General features: G+C 31.5%; 2 protein-coding genes and 1 pseudogene across 3 annotated transcripts in view; all 3 read left to right on the plus strand.

The window, feature by feature from the left end:
* Window positions 1–23,348, plus strand: part of LOC107815435 (small ribosomal subunit protein mL103 (rPPR7)-like) — a 105,333-nt gene that overhangs the window by 42,690 nt on the left and 39,295 nt on the right. The gene's annotated exons all lie outside the window — the stretch shown is intronic.
* LOC142166422 (putative rhamnogalacturonate lyase B) lies at window positions 2,339–11,639 on the plus strand. 2 transcript variants are annotated; one of them, XM_075225672.1, is made up of 17 exons: window positions 2,339–2,412; window positions 2,771–2,886; window positions 4,598–4,673; window positions 5,401–5,522; window positions 5,623–5,676; window positions 5,984–6,109; window positions 6,236–6,355; window positions 6,911–7,046; window positions 7,969–8,139; window positions 8,341–8,493; window positions 8,824–8,930; window positions 9,060–9,150; window positions 9,283–9,424; window positions 10,079–10,241; window positions 10,332–10,448; window positions 10,541–10,667; window positions 11,202–11,639. In XM_075225672.1, exons 2-17 carry the CDS (start codon window positions 2,780–2,782, stop codon window positions 11,442–11,444), a joined length of 2,055 nt encoding a protein of 684 aa, XP_075081773.1. In that variant the 5' UTR covers window positions 2,339–2,412; window positions 2,771–2,779; the 3' UTR covers window positions 11,445–11,639. The 2 variants fall into 2 exon arrangements, with proteins under 2 accessions (XP_075081773.1, XP_075081774.1); XM_075225673.1 differs by lacking the exons at window positions 2,339–2,412; window positions 2,771–2,886 and having other exon boundaries at window positions 5,343–5,522; window positions 11,202–11,638.
* LOC107760144 (putative UDP-rhamnose:rhamnosyltransferase 1) lies at window positions 20,783–22,240 on the plus strand (annotated as a pseudogene).

Here is a 23,348-nt window from a genome sequence, read left to right on the forward strand (position 1 = left end):
TTTATCAATTGGTATTGGATTATATCACATATATTAAAACCACAATATAAGTTTAATTGTTACTCGGATTTTAGGGTAAAAATGCCATTTCTGATGTGCTCACAAAATTTTAGGCGATTCGGAGCCCTTTCACCCGAATTCATGAAGATGACGTGAACATTAGCATATGAAAAATTGAAAATCGTCCTGAATTTCTGTTTTCTTGCCCTAAAATGCCAAAAAATGAGGAACAATTATGGCGAAGCGATAACTATTATTCATTATATCATTTCTGATGGGTTCACAAAATTTACGCGATCCGGAGCCCATCACCCGAATTCACGAAGATGCCATGGACATTAACACATGAAAAATTAAAAATCATCCTAAATTCCTGTTTTATGGCCATTAAACGCCAAAAAATGAGGATCATGAAACTCATCCAAACACACAACCTTTTTTTAATTATTTTTCATAATATTTTTAATATCTAGTTTACCGGGAAAATTAATTAAGAAGAATAAATTCAAAAAGTCGCTCACACAACTGTTTAAACTAAAAATAGTTGACGGATGTATAATCTTTGTATGATATCGATATAATTTGTATAATTTATGTATACCAACAAGAAAAAGTAACACAGTAAGTTCGGCTGACTATTTATGTAAAGATCCAAAAATTATTGCCAAATCAGAATGATACCTATAGAACCACTTCTGTGGCCTTTTCACTCTTGAAAAACAGGTAGGAAAAGAAAATTATTTGCGCACGAGTCCATATTTGTGCCACTTGGGACCAAATTAATTTGAAAAGATGTTGTCATTAGCACTATTTGAGATAACTAAACAAGATAAATTAATTAAAGGAAAGAAATTATATGATGTACAATATTGTTGGCTTCCCTATAATTCTTTGTTTAAAGTACAACTATTAAAATTGAATTCAAACAAGTTAGTTCTCCAAATTCCTCGCCATAAATGTATATTTTGTAGAATTTGTAGGTAGGGTATAATCTCATCTTAATGACTAGAATGTTTACCAAATTAAAGTTTGGGCCAACCACCAAAACAGACTTTGACAAACCCACTAACGACTTCACTTGACCAAATTGTGCAACTGCCCTCAGGCCCTCCAATTGATAATTGGATATTTTAATAAATAAATAAAAAGGGAAAAACCAAAGTTCCCATGAAATAAATACAAAAACTAGTCCTAAAATGGGATTAATTAATATGGAACCATTGTTGATAGCCTTGAAAAAATGGGAAGAAAGGAAAATACTCTTGCAGTTTTATTTTATATAATAGCATTTGAATGGATGTGAATGTTAATCAATAGAGGAATACATATTAAAGTGATGAAGGATTGAAAATGGGGCAAAGATCACTTTTAGTTCCCGGCTGAACTATTTACATCCAGAAGCCACAAAAATGTATAAAATTTATATTTTCGTGTGTGTATATATATATAGAGAGAGACTATTATGTTGAGAGCGACTATACAATGTCATTTTCTCTTGAGAATTTACTTTTATATAAAAAATATTACATCAAAATTCAAAAGTGTAAATAGTTCAATTAACTACTTGAAGTTGTGAAAATTATATAGGTATGTCAAATACTTTAGAACTTTCCAAAAGTGAAAGAGGATATTATGGAATGCACAGGGTACAAGAATTCTAGTTTTTGTTGGCTATATTTATAAAATTTTCTAGCAACTGCCGTGTATAGAAAGAAATTTAAACCCTATTATGTGTCTGCGCTTTTGCCCAATTAAAAAATCTCATTGGTCAACAGTAACTACCTAAATACCTAATACAACTAAAAGTCAACCTTCTATTCTTCATGAAATTATATTATTCATTTTACTATCAAGGATGGAGCTAAGTATAGGTTACGGGCTCGACAAACTCAATATATAACTTTAATTTAAATATTGTATTGGTCTTTAATCTTGACGTAATTGGTAAAGTTGTTATCATGTGACCAGGAGATCACATGTTCGAGTCGTGAAAACAGCCTCTTGAAGAAATGTAGGGTAAGGTTGTGTACAATAGACTCTTGCGGTCCGACCCTTCCCTGGACTCCGTGCATAGCGTGAGCTTAGTGCACGAACTGCCTTTTATTGTATTTGTCTTAAAAAATTGTTGAATATAAATACAATATTAATTTAGAATTTAATAATTTGAAAATAGTAAAATTTTAAACCCATAAACTTTAAATCTTGGTTATATATAGTATATAATAAATATACCACTTTGGTATCGTGTTCAGCTGGGTTTTGTCTTACTAACTTCACTATTACATCAGACGATCTAAACCTATATAAGCTTTGAACCCTATATATATCTAAAGAAAGTAAACGACTTCGTTTCCATAATTATTCTCTGCATCATCTTATATCAGCTAATCTTTTTCACTTCGCCTAATTAAGGTAAGCATGCAATTTTTTAACCTAATTTTTTTTCCATATCCCTTTCCATCATAGTTTTTTCTTGCATGGTTTCTAATACTCTTTGATCCAGTTTATTTGACTCTATTTCTTTATTAGTTCATTCAAAAAAAATTATAAATTTATAAATAGTTTAGCTTTAAACTTTTATTTGATCTTTAATGACATGCTTTATAGCCATTAAAATCTCAGCGCATGTTTAAGAGCATGAATTCAAAAAAATTTGTTCTTTTTTCCTTAAACTCCATGCTGAATCAATTTAGCCACGTGAATTGAAACGGAGGGAGTAAATTTATGATGGCTTTTCATTAATTTTAGGTATGTACTTCTCATGTTGCAGAGTTAAAACATGAATAAGATGGGTTGGAAGAGGCAATGGCGTCTGGTTTCATTGTTTTGTGCTATTGTTTTCCAGCTTTTCTTGCTTGTTTGTGGTTCAAGGGTGGACAATTTTAGGTACTCTTGATAACTTGTTCTTTTAAATTTTTACCAATATAAGTTATGATTTTTATATCGTATAATGTTGACTTGAGATGAATTTACTGAAGAAATATGGCCAGTGAGGCCGATTCATACAGAGGCGTATGTAGTATATACGTGACGGGTTCAACTGAACCCATAACTTTCGATACGGAACATAAATTTATGTGCAAAATTTACTAAAATTACAATAAATAGTAGATTTGAACCCATAATTTCAAAAATATAATGAGTTCAATGCTAAAATCTTAAAAGGCTAAACCCATAAAGTTTAAATCCTGGATCCGTCTTTGGATTCATATATCAACTTCATGCTTGTGTGGGACTGAGGCGTTATTATTATTAATGTCGTTGTTGTTAAATAAAGGTATGAACGTATTCATCATATCCATTAAGAAAGAAGAAAAAAAGAAAAGAGTTTAAGTTTTATACATTGATGGCGTAAATTTATTTGAACTATTAGATCATTTAAAAGCCTATTACAGGCAATACTCTGCAACATGCATCATTTAATATACGTAGATTGTGGTAATAAGTGACATGTTACAACAGATAAACAAACTGAAAGTTGTAATATTTTTTCTCTAAAAATGTTAGTGTTTTAATTTTAATCTATAAGGAAAAGAGAAAACTCATGCATTTCCAACAAGGGTTATCCTTTTAGTAATCAGCCATCAAATACGACAATTGATCTCAAGAAAGAACTTATCTTTATTTGTTTATTTCTTTTTTACTTTCATTAAATGATACAATTCCATTCTATAAAGTCATTAGCAATTGAAAAAAGTTGCATTTATTTACTATTTTCTATAGCACGAAAGTCATTAGTTATGGTCCTAAAATTGATTCTGTTTTTCCTTTCTTTTCACATTCTACCTCTCCATTCTTAGTTTTATTATGAAAATGTAAGGATTGGGTGAACAACTTTCACAACTTTCCTGCCTGTTGAGGTATATAATCTAACAACTCAAAAACAAATTTTAGGACAGTTACACAAATAGTCGGCCGGATTCATTGTTTACTTTTCCTATACGAAGATTATAGATGATTATATATATATCATTTACTTTTCCTAGCCGGTATGACGATTACATATGATAAATTACTTATATACTTGGATTATATATATTTATTATATATTCGTCGGCTTTTTTTAGTTTAAATAATTGGGTGAGAGACTATTTTGATTAATTCTTCTAAATTATTCTATTATAGATAATTTATAGTGTTATCTGAATTCTCTTTACACTAAAATGAAACTTGTGGTAATGTAAGTTTAACTTCCATTCACTAATAATAAAGGAATTTTTTATGGTAAACTAAAAGTTAACTACATGTTATAACCTGGAAAATAGGGCAGATAACGTGTTAAAACATGGACTCAATTATACTGATAGTGTGAAAAGGAATTATAAATCCGTGGTAACGAGGAGCTTTCTTTGAAGAGGTTGACTTTATCTTATCAAATTCTATTTTGTTTCAAGAAATTATATAATGGTTTAGTTTTGAAGTGTATGAAAAATATATAGAAATACAACATCTCAGGTTGGTTATGTGCAAAAATTCAAAGGGTTTATTATGGTTTAGTTATTTATTTATTAGTTGAAACCAAAACTAACCCAGCTAAGCTGAGTTTATTTTAAAACTCAGATTTTCATGTTTTTTCTCCGTAAAATTCTAATTGCAGGCAAACTCCACTGAGGATTAGTCAAAAGTTGACATCATCTACTCCTCCTGTCAAACTGCATATCTCACGTAATTATGTAAGGCACCACTATCACTAATTTTGGGATATTATTTAGCCCGCGTCAGAAAATATTTATATTCGATAGCCGAAAAAGTATATAATATTTGTATAATTTATATATAATATATATATATATATATATATATATATATATATATATATATATATAAAATATATATTTTACGACTATTATTTTAAAAGTGGTTATACAATGTCATTTTCACACTAATTTTCTCATATGGTCAGTGCCTAATAAGTTTGTCAAATATAATTTCAGAAGGAAAGGAAAAGAAACTTTTTTATTTGTCAAATAAACTGTCTCACACTTTCCACAAAACAAAAAGGAACTTGAAATATTTGCACATCAATAAATCAACCTTATTGTTGAAAATAGTGCGCCATTGACCTTTATTCACTTTAGTTACTCCTCGTTTCACTTTATGTGGCAAAGTTGTAAACTGACGGAGTTTAAGAAAGATAAAAAAAATTAAAATTTGCATATGAAATAAGTCATAAATATTTGTGTAACTATAAATCATCTTACTATATGTAAAATATTCAAAACAAAATTTTATTCTAAAGGTATTTTAGTTAGCTCTTGAATTAAATATGAGAAGGTCTATGGATATCTATATTATTTGATTGTTGAGCATTTTTTTAATTAAAGCCGCCTTTGTGGTGGCAGAGGTTTGGCATCGATCCCTACCATATAATTATCGAGCTAAAAGACGGAAAATTATCAGGTAGTGATCGATAATGGCATTGTCCAAGTCACCCTAACTAATCCAACTGGAGCCATTGCTGGGGTGCGTTACAATGGTATTGATAATATCCTAGAGCATGACTTCAAAGATACAAATAGAGGGTTAGTTATAATTTTGAAAAATAAATTTCGATCTCTTATTAACTCTATAGTTAATTAAGGTTTGGAAATGCATAACTTTTTCAATTTATAAATAATGTAGATATTGGGATACCGTGTGGGAACGTCCTGAAGACAAGGGTCACACTTTTGATATGTAAGTTAATTATTTCTTTTTTCATTTATAAGTTTAATATTATTTACTTTTGTGGTAGTATGGTAAATTCTCCTTCAATCTTAATCAAGGGTCTCGAGTTCAAGTTTTGAGTATGAATTTATCGTTGTTAACGAGAGCTTTATACCTCCAATATTGGACTTCTCGATGTGAATCCAAATTTAATTTGGGCCCCAATGCAGAAACTGGACACCACAGTAGCCCGGGTGGAAAACCAAAAAAATAAAGCATATCGATGAAATATAGACGTTACATTTTAAACATGCCAATTAATATTAAATATCTGCAGGCTTTTAGGGACAAATTTCAGAGTTATTGCACAAAATGAAAACAAAGTGGAAGTCTCTTTCACAAAAACATGGAATCCCTCCAATAATAGTTCTGCCCATGATCTTCCACTAAACATTGACAAAAGGTAAGTTTTATTTAAATAAATCATTCGTATGTAATACATTATTTATCAACTTAAAATGGTAGCAATAAAAAGGTTTATTTTGTATATATAAATACAAAAGAATAAGAGATAAACTAAAATTTGCAGGTTTGTGATGTTGCGTGGGAGTTCTGGATTTTATTCATATGGGATATTTGAACATTTGAAGGGATGGCCCACTCTAATTATTGAGGAAGCAAGGATTGCCATCAAGCTTAGAAGGGCTTTGTAAGATTTCAATTATTTATACTTCTCATTTATGTGATTTAATTTTTATAAAAGAATTAAGTTGTTCACCCATCTCTTAAATTAAAAATAGCTGACAGATATATAATATATATGTATAGTCGTGTATAATCAGTGTATATATCTATGTATATCAGGTAGAATAGTTATACAAGGAATCCGACTGGCTATTTGTGTAAAACAATCTGATTTATATTTGCTCATAGTGTATTTAAAAAAATAAATAGGCAGCCAGCATCCTGCATTCATATAGGTTTCGAGAGAGGCCGCATTCCCCAATGGTGTGATGTAGATAATCTACCCTAATGCAAGAATTAGTGACTGCTTTGACTGCTCGAAACCATGACCTATAGGTCCTACGCAGACAACTTTATCATTGTTTCATGGCTCTCCTTCTCATAGTTTATATACAGTGTATATAATCTAATAAAACTGAAATTACAGATGACATTATATGATTGAGGCGTAATAATTATTATTGTTAATTAAACTGATCACAAGTTGTTAAATTCTTTTTGTTGAATTTCCAATAATTAGGTTTCACTATATGGCCATATCAGATGATATGCAAAGAATGATGCCAACAGATGAAGATCGCTCTGCTGGCCAAGTCCTTGACTACAAAGAAGCTGTTTTACTAACACATCCATCAAATCCTAAACTTAAGGGGGAGGTAAGGAACTTAGGGTTTGTTTGGTGTGAAGGGGAAATATTTTTCGGAAAATGTTTTCCAATTTTCTAATGTTTGGTTGGCTTAAATATTTTGGAAAATATTTTTTTTATGAACTCATTTTTCTTCAATTGGAGAAATATTTTCCTTATCAAGAAAAGGGAAAACATTTTCCAAAACTCCTTCTCAACCCTCCCCACCCTCACCAACCCAACCCACCCCCTCTCTCCAAAAAAATCCTTTTTTTTCAAATTTCAGTTTTTCCGTTACTACCCACTCTCACCCCCTCCAGCAAAAAAAAATATTTTTTTACCTTAATTTTTTTTTTTTTTTGCAATTTTAAATTTATGTTTTTTCGGTTTTCAGCACCACCCACCCCAACCCCCTTTTTTGTAATTTAAATTTCTGTTTTTTTCTGTTTTACTGTCACCCCCCCCCCCCAAAAAAATATTTTTTAAATATATTTTTCAGTTTTATTTTTTTATTTATCGGTGTAAAGGTTCAAATTTACAAGTTCCAAAATTATGAGTTCGGAGGTTTATGTGTTTGGAAGTTTACGGGTTCGAAATTTTGCTGTTTTGAAAGTTTAGCGGTTCGAAAGTTTATAAAATTTGTGGGTTTGGAAGGTTGTTGGTTTGAAAGTTTATGGCTTCATGTTTATTATATCTAAATTATTTATGAATACTCTTAAGAAGTTATTTTCCTTAATTTGCATACCCAAACACCGAAAAATGAATAAGATTACTATTTATTTTCCAAGAAAACATCTTCATGAAAAATATTTTCCACGGAAAATATTTTCCTTTATACCAAACATACCCTTAATCTATTCAACTAAATCTAATAAAATATCTTTATGCCGTCAGTATATAAAAATTAAACTCTAACTTATTTGGTTTAATTATCATTTCCGTTTTACCATTAGGTGGATGACAAGTACCAATATTCGTTCGAAAATAAGGATATTAAAGTACATGGATGGGTTTGCAATACTCCACGTGTAGGCTTTTGGGTGATCACACCTAGTAATGAATATTGTAACGGCGGACCAATGAAGCAAGATCTTACTTCTCATGCCGGTCCGACATCCTTAGCCGTAAGTGCTCCTTAACAGGAATTTCTATGATATATTTTTTGAAGTATTCGATATTCAAAATTTACTAAATCTACTCATTTAAATTTGCGTTCGATAAATCCATCCCTATATATCGAGTTAATCTTTGTTCCAAAACTCGAAATAAAAACCATTAATCAAGAACGAAGGGATTCTAACTATCCCACCACACGTGTCGTACAGGTGTTTTTCAGTGGGCATTATGCAGGGCCAGAGTTGGGAGTCACACTCAAAGAAGGAGAGGCATGGAAAAAGGTTTTTGGGCCTGTTTTCTTCTATCTTAACTCGGATTCTAGTGACAACCACCGTACACTTTGGGAAGATGCTAAAAGACAGGTAAATTCATCCTCCTATAATTAAACAGTCAAAGTTTTCTATAAGAGTCTCGTTTATTCGATATCTTTTGGTTGTTATAGTAAAATATTGTTATAGCGAACATATATTATAATATAACATGAAAAGTCGGTTCCAAAAAAAACTTGGTTGTTGTAATAAAGTGATTATAAAGAATGATTGTTATAGAGAGGTCTAACTTATTCTCTAATTTAGAAAGAAATTAACTATCCATAGCGACAGTATAAAGATTTTTTTATAATCAGTGTATTTTAACCTGTTAAATAAAAGCAACGACGAAAATGCTAATTCGTGAATTTTATTACTCTACAGATGCAGGAAGAAACTGCAAAATGGCCATATGATTTCCCAGAATCTCTTGACTATCCCCATGCTAATGAACGGGGTATAGTTAGAGGTCAATTATTCGTACGAGACAGGTACTAATTTAATTAATTAATTCCTATGTTTCTATTGTTTCACAAGGAGTAGGGATTTATTTTCAGTAGCAGTTGTAAAGTATTATGAGAAAAATTATCAAAGGGGTTTTGACAGTTAATTTTGTTTAGGTACATAAACAAAGATCCTATGTATGCAAAATCTGCATATATTGGATTAGCTCTTCCTGGAGATGTTGGATCATGGCAATATGAGACCAAAGTAAGCCATGTGAAATGTTTATATATAAAGACAAAACATAAGTCAGATAATTTGCTACGACATATTAAAATATACATATAATATTTATATTGTAAGTGTATATAAGGCAAAAAATTTCTTTTTACCGCTCAGGGTTATCAATTTTGGACTCAAACAGACAAAACTGGACAATTCAAGATCACTGGTGTTAGACCTGGAACTTATAGCTTGTATTCTTGGGTCCCTGGAATTATAGGAGATTACAAATACAACTATGACATAAATGTCAAACAAGGTCATTTTCTTCTTTTTGTTTTCCCTTCTCTATCTTAAAATTACTTCCTCCTGTCCTGAATATTAGTTATTTTGTCAAGCTGAATTTATTTCAAAATATTTGATATTTTAGAAAAATGAGAATTCATTAATTACATTTTTCTAAATTTATTCGTATCATTTAAATTAATGGAGTGTTAATTAATTGATATATTTAAGGAGAGAATGATGTATTTTTTAATGTTGTGCAAAACCTTAAAAGACAATATAAACGGAGATTTAACCTATCATGCATGTCAGTACAACAATTTATATTGTTGGTACTATTTAACTTGTAATATCAGGTTAATTAATTGCTATTTCTACCAGTTTATCAATTAATACTTATTGTAGCGATTTATTCGTTATTACCTTATAAGTGAATCAATTATGCGCATATTATTTACACAGCCAGTGCATATAAATTAAACCCATAGCTTTTACATTGATGGTATAGTTTAACTTGTGATAACAGGTTATAATTAATTAATTATTATTTTTACTAGGTTACTAGCTAATTAATGCTTATTGTAGCGATTTATTCGTTATTACCTTATAAGTGGATCGATTATGCACATATTATTTACAATAGTCGGTGCATAGAAATTAAAATCATAATAGTCTAACATTTTTACAGGAAGTGATATTAACTTAGGTCACCTAGTTTTTGATCCTCCAAGAAATGGTCCAACTCTATGGGAAATAGGCATTCCTGATCGAACTGCTGCAGAATTCTTTGTGCCTGATCCATTGCCTGGGCTCAGAAACCAGTTATTCAATAATAATAATATAACACAAAAGTCAGTCTCCCTTTTACCCTAAATTTGCTTCTTTTTTACATATATAGTTTCATACTTCAAAAACTAAATTTGATTATTTATTGTCAACAGATTTAGACAATATGGTTTGTGGGATCGTTACACTGATTTATATCCAAATAAAGATTTGGTATATAAAGTTGGTGTTAGTGATTATCAAAAAGATTGGTTCTTTGCTCATGTAACCAGGTGACTAATTCGTATTTTCCTCCAATTTTAATTTATTCAAGTAATTATATTTGTTTTTTTAGTTTTTGAATTTTTATATTGTATTAATGCAGGAGAACTAGAAGCAAGAATTATATACCAACAACATGGCAAATTTTATTTGGACTCCCAAGTGTTGATCCAAAGGGAACTTATACACTACATATCGCATTGGCTTCTGCAACCTATTCACATTTGCAGGTATATAATTTATAACCCAGACTAAATTTTTCGTTACTACGAGTTTGGCAGAATTCAATAGTTTTATTCAAAGTTCTGTATTTGTGTTAATAAATTCAATAAATATGTATATATAAATAATTATATAGAATCCAATAAGCCGTTGTTACTAAAATTCAGAACCCATAAACTTAAAATTCTAAGTCCGATCTAGAGAGAGAACATCAAGTATTTACTTTCTCCTTTCACATATATCTAGGATACAGTCAGACATCTCTATAATAATATCGTTATATAACAACCATTCACTATATATAAAAGCTAATTTTTTTATGGAACCAATTTTCATGTTATGTTATAACATATGTTATCTATAACAACACTTTATTATACAGCCAAAAAAAATCCAAAACAAATAAGACAGTTATAGATAGGTTTGACTGTATAATTTATGTATGTCGGCTTCCCTTTCTTTTGAGTCAACGTTAAATTTTTTTTAACCTTAAAGGTATTATCGTTATTAATATATTTTGGTCAATGTTTTTGCAATGTTAGGGGAGGATGAATGACCCATCTAGACCAAAGCCTCATTTTGAAATTCCAGCAATTGGGAGGAGTAATGCAATAGCTAGACATGGAATACATGGACTATATAGGCTCTTCAGTTTCCAAATTCAAGGGTATGAATTACAAAAGGGAGAAAATACAATATATTTAAAGCAAATTAAAAGTGGTAATCCTTTCTATGGACATCACTATGACTACATTCGTTGGGAAGGCCCTCCACAAAAAAATTGATTTCAAGTGAATATTATACTACATAATTAGGAGGATTAATTACAAGTTTACCGCAATATGTTTATATTCTTTTCTTCTTCTTTTTTCTTATAGTATATTGTTTCAAGTTGATGTATACATGATTAGGAGTTGTGGGTTTTAGGAACATTCAGATTCTCTATTGATTCTAATAAATATTCTTTCTAATTGATTATTTCTGGCAAGGATGGTTTTTTGAACAGTAATTATTATTACCTTGAAATGTTCTATAAGCATATACAAATTGTAGATTACTACTAGTATTTATATGTTTTTCCTTTCATATTACTTTTATTTATGTTTCTTGAAGAAAGACACCTATTATATAAGTAGAAAGTCTAGAGTGCTAACGTTAGTTACTCAAGATTGGATTCAAATAAAAAGCGATTGCAAACTTTATTGGGAAAACTATACAAGATCCTATTTTTGCAAATTATATAAGCTACCAGCTATGTCCATTTATAAGTAACTTATTACAAAAACTGTTCAATTCATAAAATATTACTAATAAACTAATATTAGCCAACTATTACCAATATTAGTCAATTAGCTATTTGTAGCCAAAAAAAAATCAAATTTTTTGTTTTCTTTTGAGTGGGTGTTATTAGAATAGTTGGGTACATCCTAAGTAGCTTGAATCTCAGACTTGAGATGATTTAGTAGAGCTTTGAGGTGGTTTGAATTGAAAATTGATAAAATAGCCTGCAGACCACTTAAACTTATACCCATTTGTCAATCCGGTAAATAAACTTACAAGTTTTCCACTTGAACAATTGTACTTGACGGAATACGTACTAATAAATACATTTGACCATTGACCATACTTGTGTGGGAACGACTTAAATGATGTGGCTAAAATACGTGCAAACCATGGTACAGAAGCGCATGAATATAACGGTTTTGATTAAAAAAATATTAAAATCAAAAAAGAAAGCAAATGAAAAGGAAAAACAAAAAGAGATGCTGCCCGATTCCTTTCTCCCCCCTTTTCTTTTCTCGTCTCTCCTCCTACTCCCCCCCCCCCCCTCTCTCCTCTTCCCTCTCCCGTACCACTTTCTAACAAACCTGTCATGACCACAACTCAAAGAGGAAAATGCAGGTTAGAAAAAAATAAAGAACAAAATTTCAATTTTGAGAAAATCAATTAATTTGGTGTTGAAAATTGAAAATTTTAGAGATGGTTTTGAATCTTTCTCTAGAATTTCTGTTCAGAAAATGTAAAAGGAAGAAATAAAATTAGAGTTGGCTGATATTGGTTTTTAAGCGAGCTCTCATTTGAAATTGTTGGGAATTTTCTTTCTTTCTTTTTACTAATTTGTATGGGGATTTTCAAAGATAATTTGGAGAATATAATGGAAGAGAGTTCTTTTTACTGATTCATCTGGACTTTTTGGATTTTACTAATTTTGTTTGTGTTCTTTTCACCTTTTTATTCATTTGGGAGTTTTAGAATAAGAAGAATGGTATTCAATGTCGCTTTGGGAGATTTTAGAGTGGATGAGGGTGGTGTTTACGGTGGAAGAACACATGTAGTGTTGGTGCTGCCATGGTGAAGTAAGGAAAATGTTTTAATTTTTTTAATAAATTGTAAAAAGAGATTGAGACCTATAAATTACACATGTCAAACAATAATAGTTTAAGAATATGATGTGCCAGTCACTCAAAGCGATTGAAGAACACGCTCAGCTGGAGGTGTTTATTGGTACTCATTTCGTCAAGTACAAATGTTCAAATGGAAAACTTATAAGTTCATTTACCGGGTTGACAAATGGTTGCAAGTTTAGGTGGTCCATAGACTATTTTGCCTTGAAAATTCGAAGTACAAGATGCACATGAAGAAAAAAATATGCGTATCACACTATGTATCACATATGTATCATATTCGTATCAAATGTGTATCATATGTATATCCATGTATACTTGTGCGTGAGATACATGTGTCGTAGAAGAGTTTTTTGAACTCGATTTTAACTACGGATTTTAATACCAAATCAGTCTAAATCACCTCCAATCTTCCTCAAATTTTATGTACTGACTCATTTATATGCTTTTAATGAATTTCAACCATACTCATTGAAAAATGTCCTTTTTTGCTTAGATTTTTGGAATATTGTATATATTTTTTGTTTTGTATTTCATCACCTTATTTGCTACCTCATCCATAAAATTTCCTTTTCGTCTTGCATCTAATATTGCTAATCACGCTTAAAAATATAGAAGGAGATCTTAGCGTATAACTCTTGGAGAGAAAGAACCTTATTTATTTGAGTTTTCAATTTTTATATGTGATTGGCTAATTTTGATAAGTCTATGATTAATGGCTAGGGGTTAATAAGTTAGGATTTATTTGGGACATTTCTGTAAGATTCCCATTATATTACCCGTAATACCCATCAGAAACTTTGTTGCAAACAACAGCCATCCGACCCAAACTAATTGTTAGGCTTACCCATTCCCTTTCCCCATCGTTTTAGATTCCTAAGAAAATTTTACCTCCTATAGCATAGGTTGATACCATATTTATTATAAATAAATACCGTTTTAAAAAATTATCTCCTATAACTACCTTTTAATTTCTATAGCAAAATATCTATTTATGGTCACTTCCTACCTTTAAGTCATTAAATACATTGTGTATTATTTTTCTCTCTCCCTCTCTCTTCCCTCTCTCCTCCTTTCTCTTTCCTCTTTCTTCTCTTTTTCCCCCCATTTTTCCTCCCATGCTTTTAGAAACCCTAGGCAGGGGATGTGTTCCGCCAACGACAGATCCGGTCGGCGACTACTTCCCCCCTTCCTTGTTGTGTCACCCCTAACCCCCTCCTCCGGCCGGCGATTTCTTTCACACAGTTGTGTTACACATTCTAAACTTTTCTTAGATTTTGCATTGATTGTTCATGTTTACCTTGTGAGATCTCTAGTTTCCGTTTGATCCTTTAAATTGGTGCTTCTTCAACAACTAGCTTCATTTAACCGGCGGCGATGCCCCACATGGCGGCGGCCTGGATATCAGTAGATTGGGGACAGAGTTTGGGGCTGAGGAACTTGAAGAGTCTGTCACCCTTTTTTTCATTGTATTTCAATGTATCTCGATGTATTTCATTGTATTCACTATCTTTAGTTTTTTCTGCTTTTTCAATATATTCACTGTATTTAACTGTATTCAATGTAATTATATAATTTCAAAGTTTCACTTTGTTTTACTGTTTTGTCCAGCAGTATATATTCAACACTATGTATTCAATGTATTGTAGAATGTATTCATATATTTTTTTAATTAATATAATTTATGTATTCGGATGTATATATGTATTCAAATGTATCTCCAGTATGTATTCATATGTATTTGCACTATTGATGACCTGCTATACTTCATGTATTCAATGTATTTTTATGTATTTAATTGTATTCAATGTAATTATATAATTTTAATGTAAATATATTTGTAAAGATACCACTAAAAAAAGAAAGGATGGATTGAATCTCTAAAGATTGCTCTGTTTTTGGGGTGTTTTTCTGTTGAGAATATTTTCTATAACAAGAAATACAAATTTTGTGTGTTATAATTGAATTTGTTGAGTTATATTAGGAGTCTATCACATTAATTGATTCACTTACCGTTTTTAAACAGCTGAAGACCTTTTTTGTCGCAAATTTCGTTACTGTATTCACGAATACATCTCGCGAATACAATCGAATAGATTCTCTACTTAGCTGGACTCCCCTGTTTTCCGCCGAGTTTTGCTACTGTATTCATGAATACAGTAGCAAAAATACATCAAATATAGTCTTTAACAACTGAAAACATAGCTATAGGAAATAATTTAGTAAATGATAGCTATAGCAAGCTAATAATCACTAAAACATAGTGGTTTTTGAAAATTTCTCAATTCCTAATACATGATTTATGGCCTTAAGCCGCCCCAGAACAGCTGTTTACATCCATTTTTTCCTTAAACGCCAATGTATTTTAATTAGGACAACCTAACCAATGTTTTTCATGTCTTCTTTCGTTTTTGAATATATTGTGTAGGAGAAAAATACCTTACAGAATTATCTTTCAAAAAGTCTATATCAGTAACTCTAATTGATCACAATTTTGAAACTGACAATTCTCATTACAAGAGCCACTGATCACGGAGTGAGACATCTAAATGAAATAATATACAACTTTCTTGCAGTATGAATTACATTCTCATCTTTTTGGGATAAAAATAAGAAATAAGCAAATGTGAAATAAAAAGATACGACCTCGAAAAAGGAAACGTAGCTCGCTGAGCTATTTAAAATGTGTTTAACATTTCCTTACCTGTGAACTTAATTATAAACATCTTTTTTTTTCGAATAATGTCGCAAATAAAGTTCTTAACAACCTGTTTGGAAAGCCACCTAGGATAATTGAGTGTAATTATACAGTTTGACATGTTTATCCGGCTAATTAATTACTTGGTCAGCATGGAATTGAATATAATTGGAGAGTGTAATTACACTCTCTAATTCTCAAGGGGAGGTGAGAATTGCTAGTAATTACACTGGGTAATTACAATGTTATTTTTTTAATTTCTTTCCTTTTTGTTTTTATTTAAATTTATTTTCTTTATAACTTTTTCTTTCCTTTATTCTTATTTTTATTTTATTTTTACATTTTAATTTCTTTTTAAACTTTAAAATATATTTTTCTTTGTACATTATTTATATTTTATTTCTCTACATTTACTTCTTGCGATTCCATGTAATTGCTTATATTTTATTTCTTATTTGTTTTTATTTTCTTCATTTAGCGTAACTACGTTGTTATTCTAGTTTTTGAAACTACACCTCCTAATATTAGAAATAATAAGTCATTAACAAACTTGGCATATAATGAGTGATGCAATTAAAGTAGAATTTCGTTGTTGAATGTGGTTATAAACTTATTATGTTTCCTAATCTTAAGTTGTATGGGAACTTACTATTATCATATTATAATTTGACATATGTTAAACAATTTTTTTTTTGGATTTTGAAATTGTATTATATTTTTGGTTCCAATTTACTTGTTTTAGTAGTATTGGCTCACATTGCATGTTGTTCATTTTTTAGTTAGAATTGATAGATTAGTTTTGTCAAACATTTGAATAATGTTATGACATCATATTTATAAATATTAATTTATTTTATCAAACATGCATCCATGATGTTTTTACAAAACATATATTTTTATAAGTATCTATACTAAATATTATTAATTTGAAAAATATATACAACAACAACAACAACCCAATAAAATTCCACAAATGGGGTCCGGGGAGGGTAATGTGTACGCAGACCTTACCCCTACCCCGAAGGAGTAGAGAGGCTGTTTCCGAAAGACCCTCGGCTCAAGATAATAGAAAGACAAAAAGAGAGAATATTAGATTCACCACGAAGATCATAGGGAAAAAGCAACATAAAATGCAGAAGAAAAATGCAAAGCAAAAACGATGGCTAGTAAATGGATCCTACGTCGAAAATAGAAAATAGTAAGACACGACATTGCCCCTAGCTATCTTAGACAAAACCCCACCGGACTAGGCTCACAAAAGTACAAAGTAACGCAAGACTCAACTACCTCCTAGCCTACAACCGTAATACTCGACCTCCACAACTTCCTATCAAGTGTCATGTCCTCGGAAATCTGAAGCCTCGCCATATCCTACCTTATCACCTCTCCCCAATACTTCTTAGGTCGCCCTCTACCTCTTGTGCCTTCCACAACCAGCCGCTCACACCTCCTTACTAGAGCATCTGGGCTTCTCCTATGAACATGCCCGAACTATCTGAGCCTCGCTTCCCGCATCTTGAAATATATATATATATATATATATATATATATATATATATATATATATATATATATATATATATATATATAAATTATTTTTACAATATTAGTTATATTATATGATTACTAATTAATGTATATTCACAAAAAAATAAACATCTTAAATACAAAATCTAATATCATTTATAGTCATATATTTATTGTATTAACTTTTAAATTTTGATAATTAATTCATCTAAAATTTAATTTGAATATGTAATTACATTTGTGCAACCAAACACTACACTTGTAATTACACTATAATTACGTTATGACAAACAAACAGGTTAACATAATTACTATATTGTATAATTACTAAGGTAATAATTACACCAATTCCAATTACCGGTGACTTTCAACAGACCCTAAATGTTCTTAATTAAGAAAGGAGTTCTAACTTTTGTACAAGGCAAGTTATTTCCTTTTAAATCATTTTGTATCCAGAATTCACTAGACCGACTAATTTAGATTCACGATGCGTAAAGCGCAACAAGAGAGGATACGTTCCCTACCAAGAATTTCTACATCCACAGCTCGAAACTGAAACCTTTAATTAAGGGTGGAGGGACTGGTAGCTACTATAGTAATTAATTCCAATTTTGTAAACTAAAAATTTACCAAATAACCTGTTTACACTTCAAAGTCATTTACTACGAATGTATAATAATAGTTACATCCTTTAGAAATGATATGTTACGTCTGATATCTTAACAGCACGGCTAGTTAATTATAGCAATAAATATTAAACTATAGGAAAATAATTGTCTTGTGATCCTTTCACACAACCAATATTTTAAAAGGCGAGGCGTTTTACCTGTGACAAGGCGAGGCGTAAGCCCTGAGACATAGAGCGTAAGTCCCATGGATCTTTAAATTTTACTAATTTCAAGAATTTTAAGATAGTAAAAAATAAAAAATAATTATAAAAATTACATTAAAATCACAAAATTATAACAAATAATCTATTTAAAATATTTATAAATTATCATTCAACTATGAATAATACGAAAAGTATGACATATATCATAATATGCAAATTAGTTGCAATGTCGTTACAACTCAAACATCAAAAGTAATTTATTCGATGTGAAATCTTATATGTAGCTCTTAAGGAGCAACTAATCTTGAAAGAATTTCGATATTATAATTTGATATTTTTTAAAATACTTCTTTTATTTAATATGCTTTCTATTTGAAAGAGAATTTTTATAAAAACATAATTCACAATTTAAATATGATTCTCAAGCATCATTTAATTTTAAGTTTCAACAAGTTAATAAGTGACACATAATTCACCAGACTATACCATGATAACTAATTATTTGCAAATAGTTACTAGCTAATACTGACCTATTAAATTAATAAATATTGTATATCGTAAACATGAAAAAATAATATTTAGGAAAATAATTATAAAAAATTATGGACTATTATATAATAAAGACATAACAAAAGTTAATAAATAAATACTTTTAAATGAAAGAATTATTTAAAATTTACTATTACAGCAGTACATGACCCTTGACAGGGAATTATGGAGGTCGAGCATTAAGGTTGTAGGTTAGGGGAAAGTGTGAATATTTCTACAGTACAATAGAGTGAGACTAGCCAGTTAGGAGTTAGACTAAGAATGTCATTGGTCGTCTATTGATGCAGGGCTTTACCTGCTAGTTTTACTATACCAGCCATCTATTTCGTATTTCGTATTCTGTATTTTATATCTCTTATATTGTTGTTATTTTATTATGCATTTCTTATGGTACTAATATATCAGCTCCTATTGCTTTTTTGAGCCGAGGGTCTCCTGGAAACAGCCTCTCTACCCTTCGGGGTAGGGGTAAGGTCTGCGTACATATTACCCTCCCCAGACCCCACTTGTGGGATTATACTGGGTCGTTGTTGTTGTTGTTGTTGTTGTTGTTGTTACTATTACAGCAGTCTTAGTGGATAACGTGCAATAATTTTTATTTTGATTATGACATAAAATACTCTCAACTTAATGATTTATGATTAAGAAAAAAGTAATTTTGAATAGTCAATAATTTATTAAGAAAATTTGAGGATTTACAAGGTTAGTTATACATAATTGCATAAGGTTCTATTAAGCAAGTCCAGTACGCCCGGCGTTGGGCGTGTCCAGAGCGTAAGCCCCGGCGGTCGAGGCGTAAGTCTCACAGAACTAAGCCTCACACATAAGCCCAGGGGCATTTTACGAGTGCTCTGCCCAGGGCGAGTCCTAATTCTGCGATTATTACTAATTCGACAGTAATAACGTTAAAGATCGTCTCATAATTACAAAATTAAACTTTTTATTTCCTTTCAAATCACTGTCATTAAAAAAGCAAAAACAAAAGACGACCCTTTTTGCAAAATTAAAATACTGCAACAAAAACTAATTTAAGGCCAAAACCCTTACAGCCTCTCATCATCGACTCTCTTAGGGTTTTGCTCTTGAGATTGCTAGAAAGAGAGGATTGCTACATTGTTGGACGAGGTGAAGAGCCATCCATTCCTGCAACCATGCAATCCACTTATCGTAGTGATGATGACAAAGTAGTGAAGAATGGAGAGGGCAATGATGGTTCAGAGGTTGTTGATGATGCAGAAAAGAACCAACAGAAGAGTGGGAACGCAGAGTTTTCAGAGGTCGATGCATCAGATGATGCAAAAAAGAAAAATTTAGAGGGAATGAAGGGAAGCCTTCTGAGGAAATTGAAGATGGTTCAGAGAGCCTGAATCGTGCCTTCCCTCGAACGTGGTGCTTTAACAATGGATTTGAAATAAAGGAGTTGGAGCAGAAAAAGAAAAAGGCCCTCCCAGGAAAGAAGGTTCAAGTATGCTATACTTTGGAGCTAGATAAGGGCAGAACAATCGAAAGGAACAAAACCCTAAATTTTAGAATAGGTGCTGGTGGAACCATACCGTGTATTGATGAGGGTGTAGTTGGAATGCAAATTGGGGACAAAAGGATAATTTCAACCGAAGCGCAACCATGGTGTGAAGTTTTTAAACCTTGTGATCGTGATGGGGAAGAAATACCACCTGATTCAGTTATGACATTTATAGTTGAGATGCTACGCATTGAATGATTTTACCATTGAGTAAAGGTAGACCGGAGTTTCTGGAAGATGCACTGCAACAACCAGAGAAGAACTAAGGAATTAATTGGATGAGGAGTAGCTTTCCAACTACCTTTGCTTCGGCATGAAATTGGCTTATATGGTAAATGAGAATTGATCAGATTTTAGATGTTACGTAAGTTTACTTTTTCCATGTTAAGGGATGTGACAAATTCATGTCAAATAGTTCTTGAATTTTCTGAGGATTGTTTTCACTTGGGAAATGTAATGCTTTTGAAATTTTATAACTGAGCCTAGGTTTTTTTTCCTTTTAAAAAGTCATTAGATTTAGTATCTCGTACTATGATGATCATTTAAATAATGGTTATCATACTGGTTTATTTGAATATTCTCCTAAGATATACATCGTCGACGCTCTTTATGTATTTGTGATTAAGTTATTAACAGAGCAAAGAAAATATACATATATTAAACTGTTTAAGTCTTGGCTACTGAATTTATGAAATCAATGACTGATGAAGTTGAAGATAAGCTTCATATAGCCATGTTTCCTTGGCTAGCTTTTGGGCATATTATACCATATCTTGAGCTCTCCAAATTAATTGCTCAAAAGGGTCACAAAATCTCCTTCATTTCCACCCCAAGAAATATTGATCGCCTCCAAAAACTTCCCCTTGAATATTCATAAACTTTGTGAAAATCCCACTTCCAAAAGTTAATAGCCTACCATAAAATGCAGAAGCCAGTATGGATATCCAGACCAAAGGTGTTGTCTGTCTCAAGAAAGTCTTAGATGATATGGAACTTAAGTTGACAAGTTTCTTGGAGAAAACTTGTCCTGATTGCTTTATTCATGATTTTGCACCTTATGTGGCACCAATTACAACTAGGTTAGGAATTTCCAGTTGGCTTCTGTCTTTCATTGGACCGACAAATTAGCTGATGCTCACTGGCTCGACTAATCCAAACCAACACCGGAGCAGTTTATGGTGCCACCGAAATGGATACCCTTTCAAACAAAGATGGCTTTTCATCGCCACGAGGCTAAGTGGATAGTCGAGGCCGGGCAAAAGAATGTGTCTGGTGTGTCAGACCTTTATCATACCAGGGCTACGATAAAGGATGTTGACGTAATTATTATATGTCAGTGTCACGAGTTCAAAGGCCAGTGGCTAAAGTTACTGGAGGATCTTCACCACAGGCCTATACTTCCTGTGGGGCTAATGTCAAACTTTATTGCAAAATAGCTGTGATGATAACGAAGAATCACTAGATAAACAAACCAAAGGCTCATTAATTTATGTAGCCTTAGGTAGTGAAGTGACTATTGATCCGAGTGAAATCAGCGAGTTGGCTAATGGGATGGAGTTGTCTGGATTACCATTTTTGGGGTTCTGAGGAAGCCATTGAACTCGAGAGACATGGATTATATTGGACTGCCCAATGGGTTCGAGGAGAGAATATACTAAGAAAGAGGTGGGTACCTCAGTCGAAGATACTAAGTCACGAGTCGGCGGATTCTTAACTCATTGTGGATGGAGCTTGATAATAGAAGTGTTTGGGCGCCCATAGATTATGTTGCCTTTTTTGGTTGATCAAGATTTGAATGCAAGAATCTTAGAGGACAATGAAATTGGTATAGAAGTACCAAGAACTGAAGAGGATGGGTCATACACAAGGACTCAATGTCCAGATCAGTGAAGTCGGTAATGGTGGAAATGGATGGAAAGAAAATTAGAGAGACAGCAAAAGAAATCAGTTCAATATTTAGGAACATAAGGTTACATGTCAAGTAAATAGGAGATCTAATTCAATTCTTGGAAGATAATAGAAACATGTCCACTGGGTCTAATTCTTAGGACTCAAATGTAAAACCAAAATAAATGGCTTGATCTCTTACTTTTCCTTCTTTTTTTTTTTTTTTCTAGTTGACAATATTTTTCTTATTTTTTCCTATGACGTCTTAAAGATATGATGGTTTCATGTTGGTGTATAATCAAGCTCCTATTCAGTCATCTGATTCAAACTATCTTGAATCAGCTGCGCTGGTAGAATAGTTTGAGGAGTTGTGCTCCTCAGCTGAAGATACTGAAATATGATTTAGTTGGTAGTTTCTTAACTCACTAAGGATGGAGCTCTATCATAAAGTATTAAGTACCTTTTTTGAGATCAGCTAATTTTGTTACAATTCCGGTCGGTAGGGGGTGTTCGTCAGTCAGTACGTACGGTATTTAGACATTTCGGGTCGACATTCGGTTTCTTAAAATGTTGTACCAATACCGTATGTAATATTCTTAATTAAAATACTCAAAAGTACAAAACTAAAAACATTTATTGACAAAAGTTTTATCCAAATCCAATAAATATCAACCCAGAGAGGGAAAAATTGTATATAAAGGAATAAATTTGATCATTAGAAACGTCTTATTACTTGCTTAGAGTTGCTTGATGAACTTAGAGAATAAAGGAAAGCAAAATTTTAGATTTTTGATATTTATGTTATAATTAATAATGTGTATTATGCAATATAATATATATTTCGGTACGGTATTGGTATTTCAATATTTCATTTTAAAATACCAAATATCATACCTAATACCAATTTCTTTTAAAAATTAAACCGAATACCATACCGAATACCAAAATATCGAATACCAAATACCAAAATTTTCGGTTTTGATACGGTAATTCGGTATTTACCAAATTATGCACGGCCCTACCGTCGGACAATGGTTGAATGTAAGCTTGCATACAAAAGTGTGGCCAAATGATCAACAGAATTAATGAAAAGCATCGAAGATTAGGATCTAAATTTCAGCAAAGACAAAAACACTTCGTGATTTCTTCCCATCAGCGTAAGTTTTTGTTCAAGGCTACCAATATTGATGGAAGTTAGCAAGTACCTGGTGAAATAATCGAGGTGTAGTGCTTGAACACCACCTTGAACGCGAGTATATATTTGGAGAA

The sequence above is a fragment of the Nicotiana tabacum genome, chromosome 11 (genome assembly GCF_000715075.1).
Source record: "Nicotiana tabacum cultivar K326 chromosome 11, ASM71507v2, whole genome shotgun sequence".
Lineage (NCBI taxonomy): Eukaryota > Viridiplantae > Streptophyta > Magnoliopsida > Solanales > Solanaceae > Nicotiana > Nicotiana tabacum.

Coding starts and splice junctions, on each gene's coding strand:
- LOC142166422 (XM_075225672.1), top strand. CDS start 2,780: ATGAATAAGATGGGTTGGAAGAGGCAATGGCGTCTGGTTTCATTGTTT. Junction 6,356..6,910: donor ATCAAGCTTAGAAGGGCTTT/GTAAGATTTCAA, acceptor TCCAATAATTAG/GTTTCACTATATGGCCATAT. Junction 8,931..9,059: donor CAATTATTCGTACGAGACAG/GTACTAATTTAA, acceptor AATTTTGTTTAG/GTACATAAACAAAGATCCTA.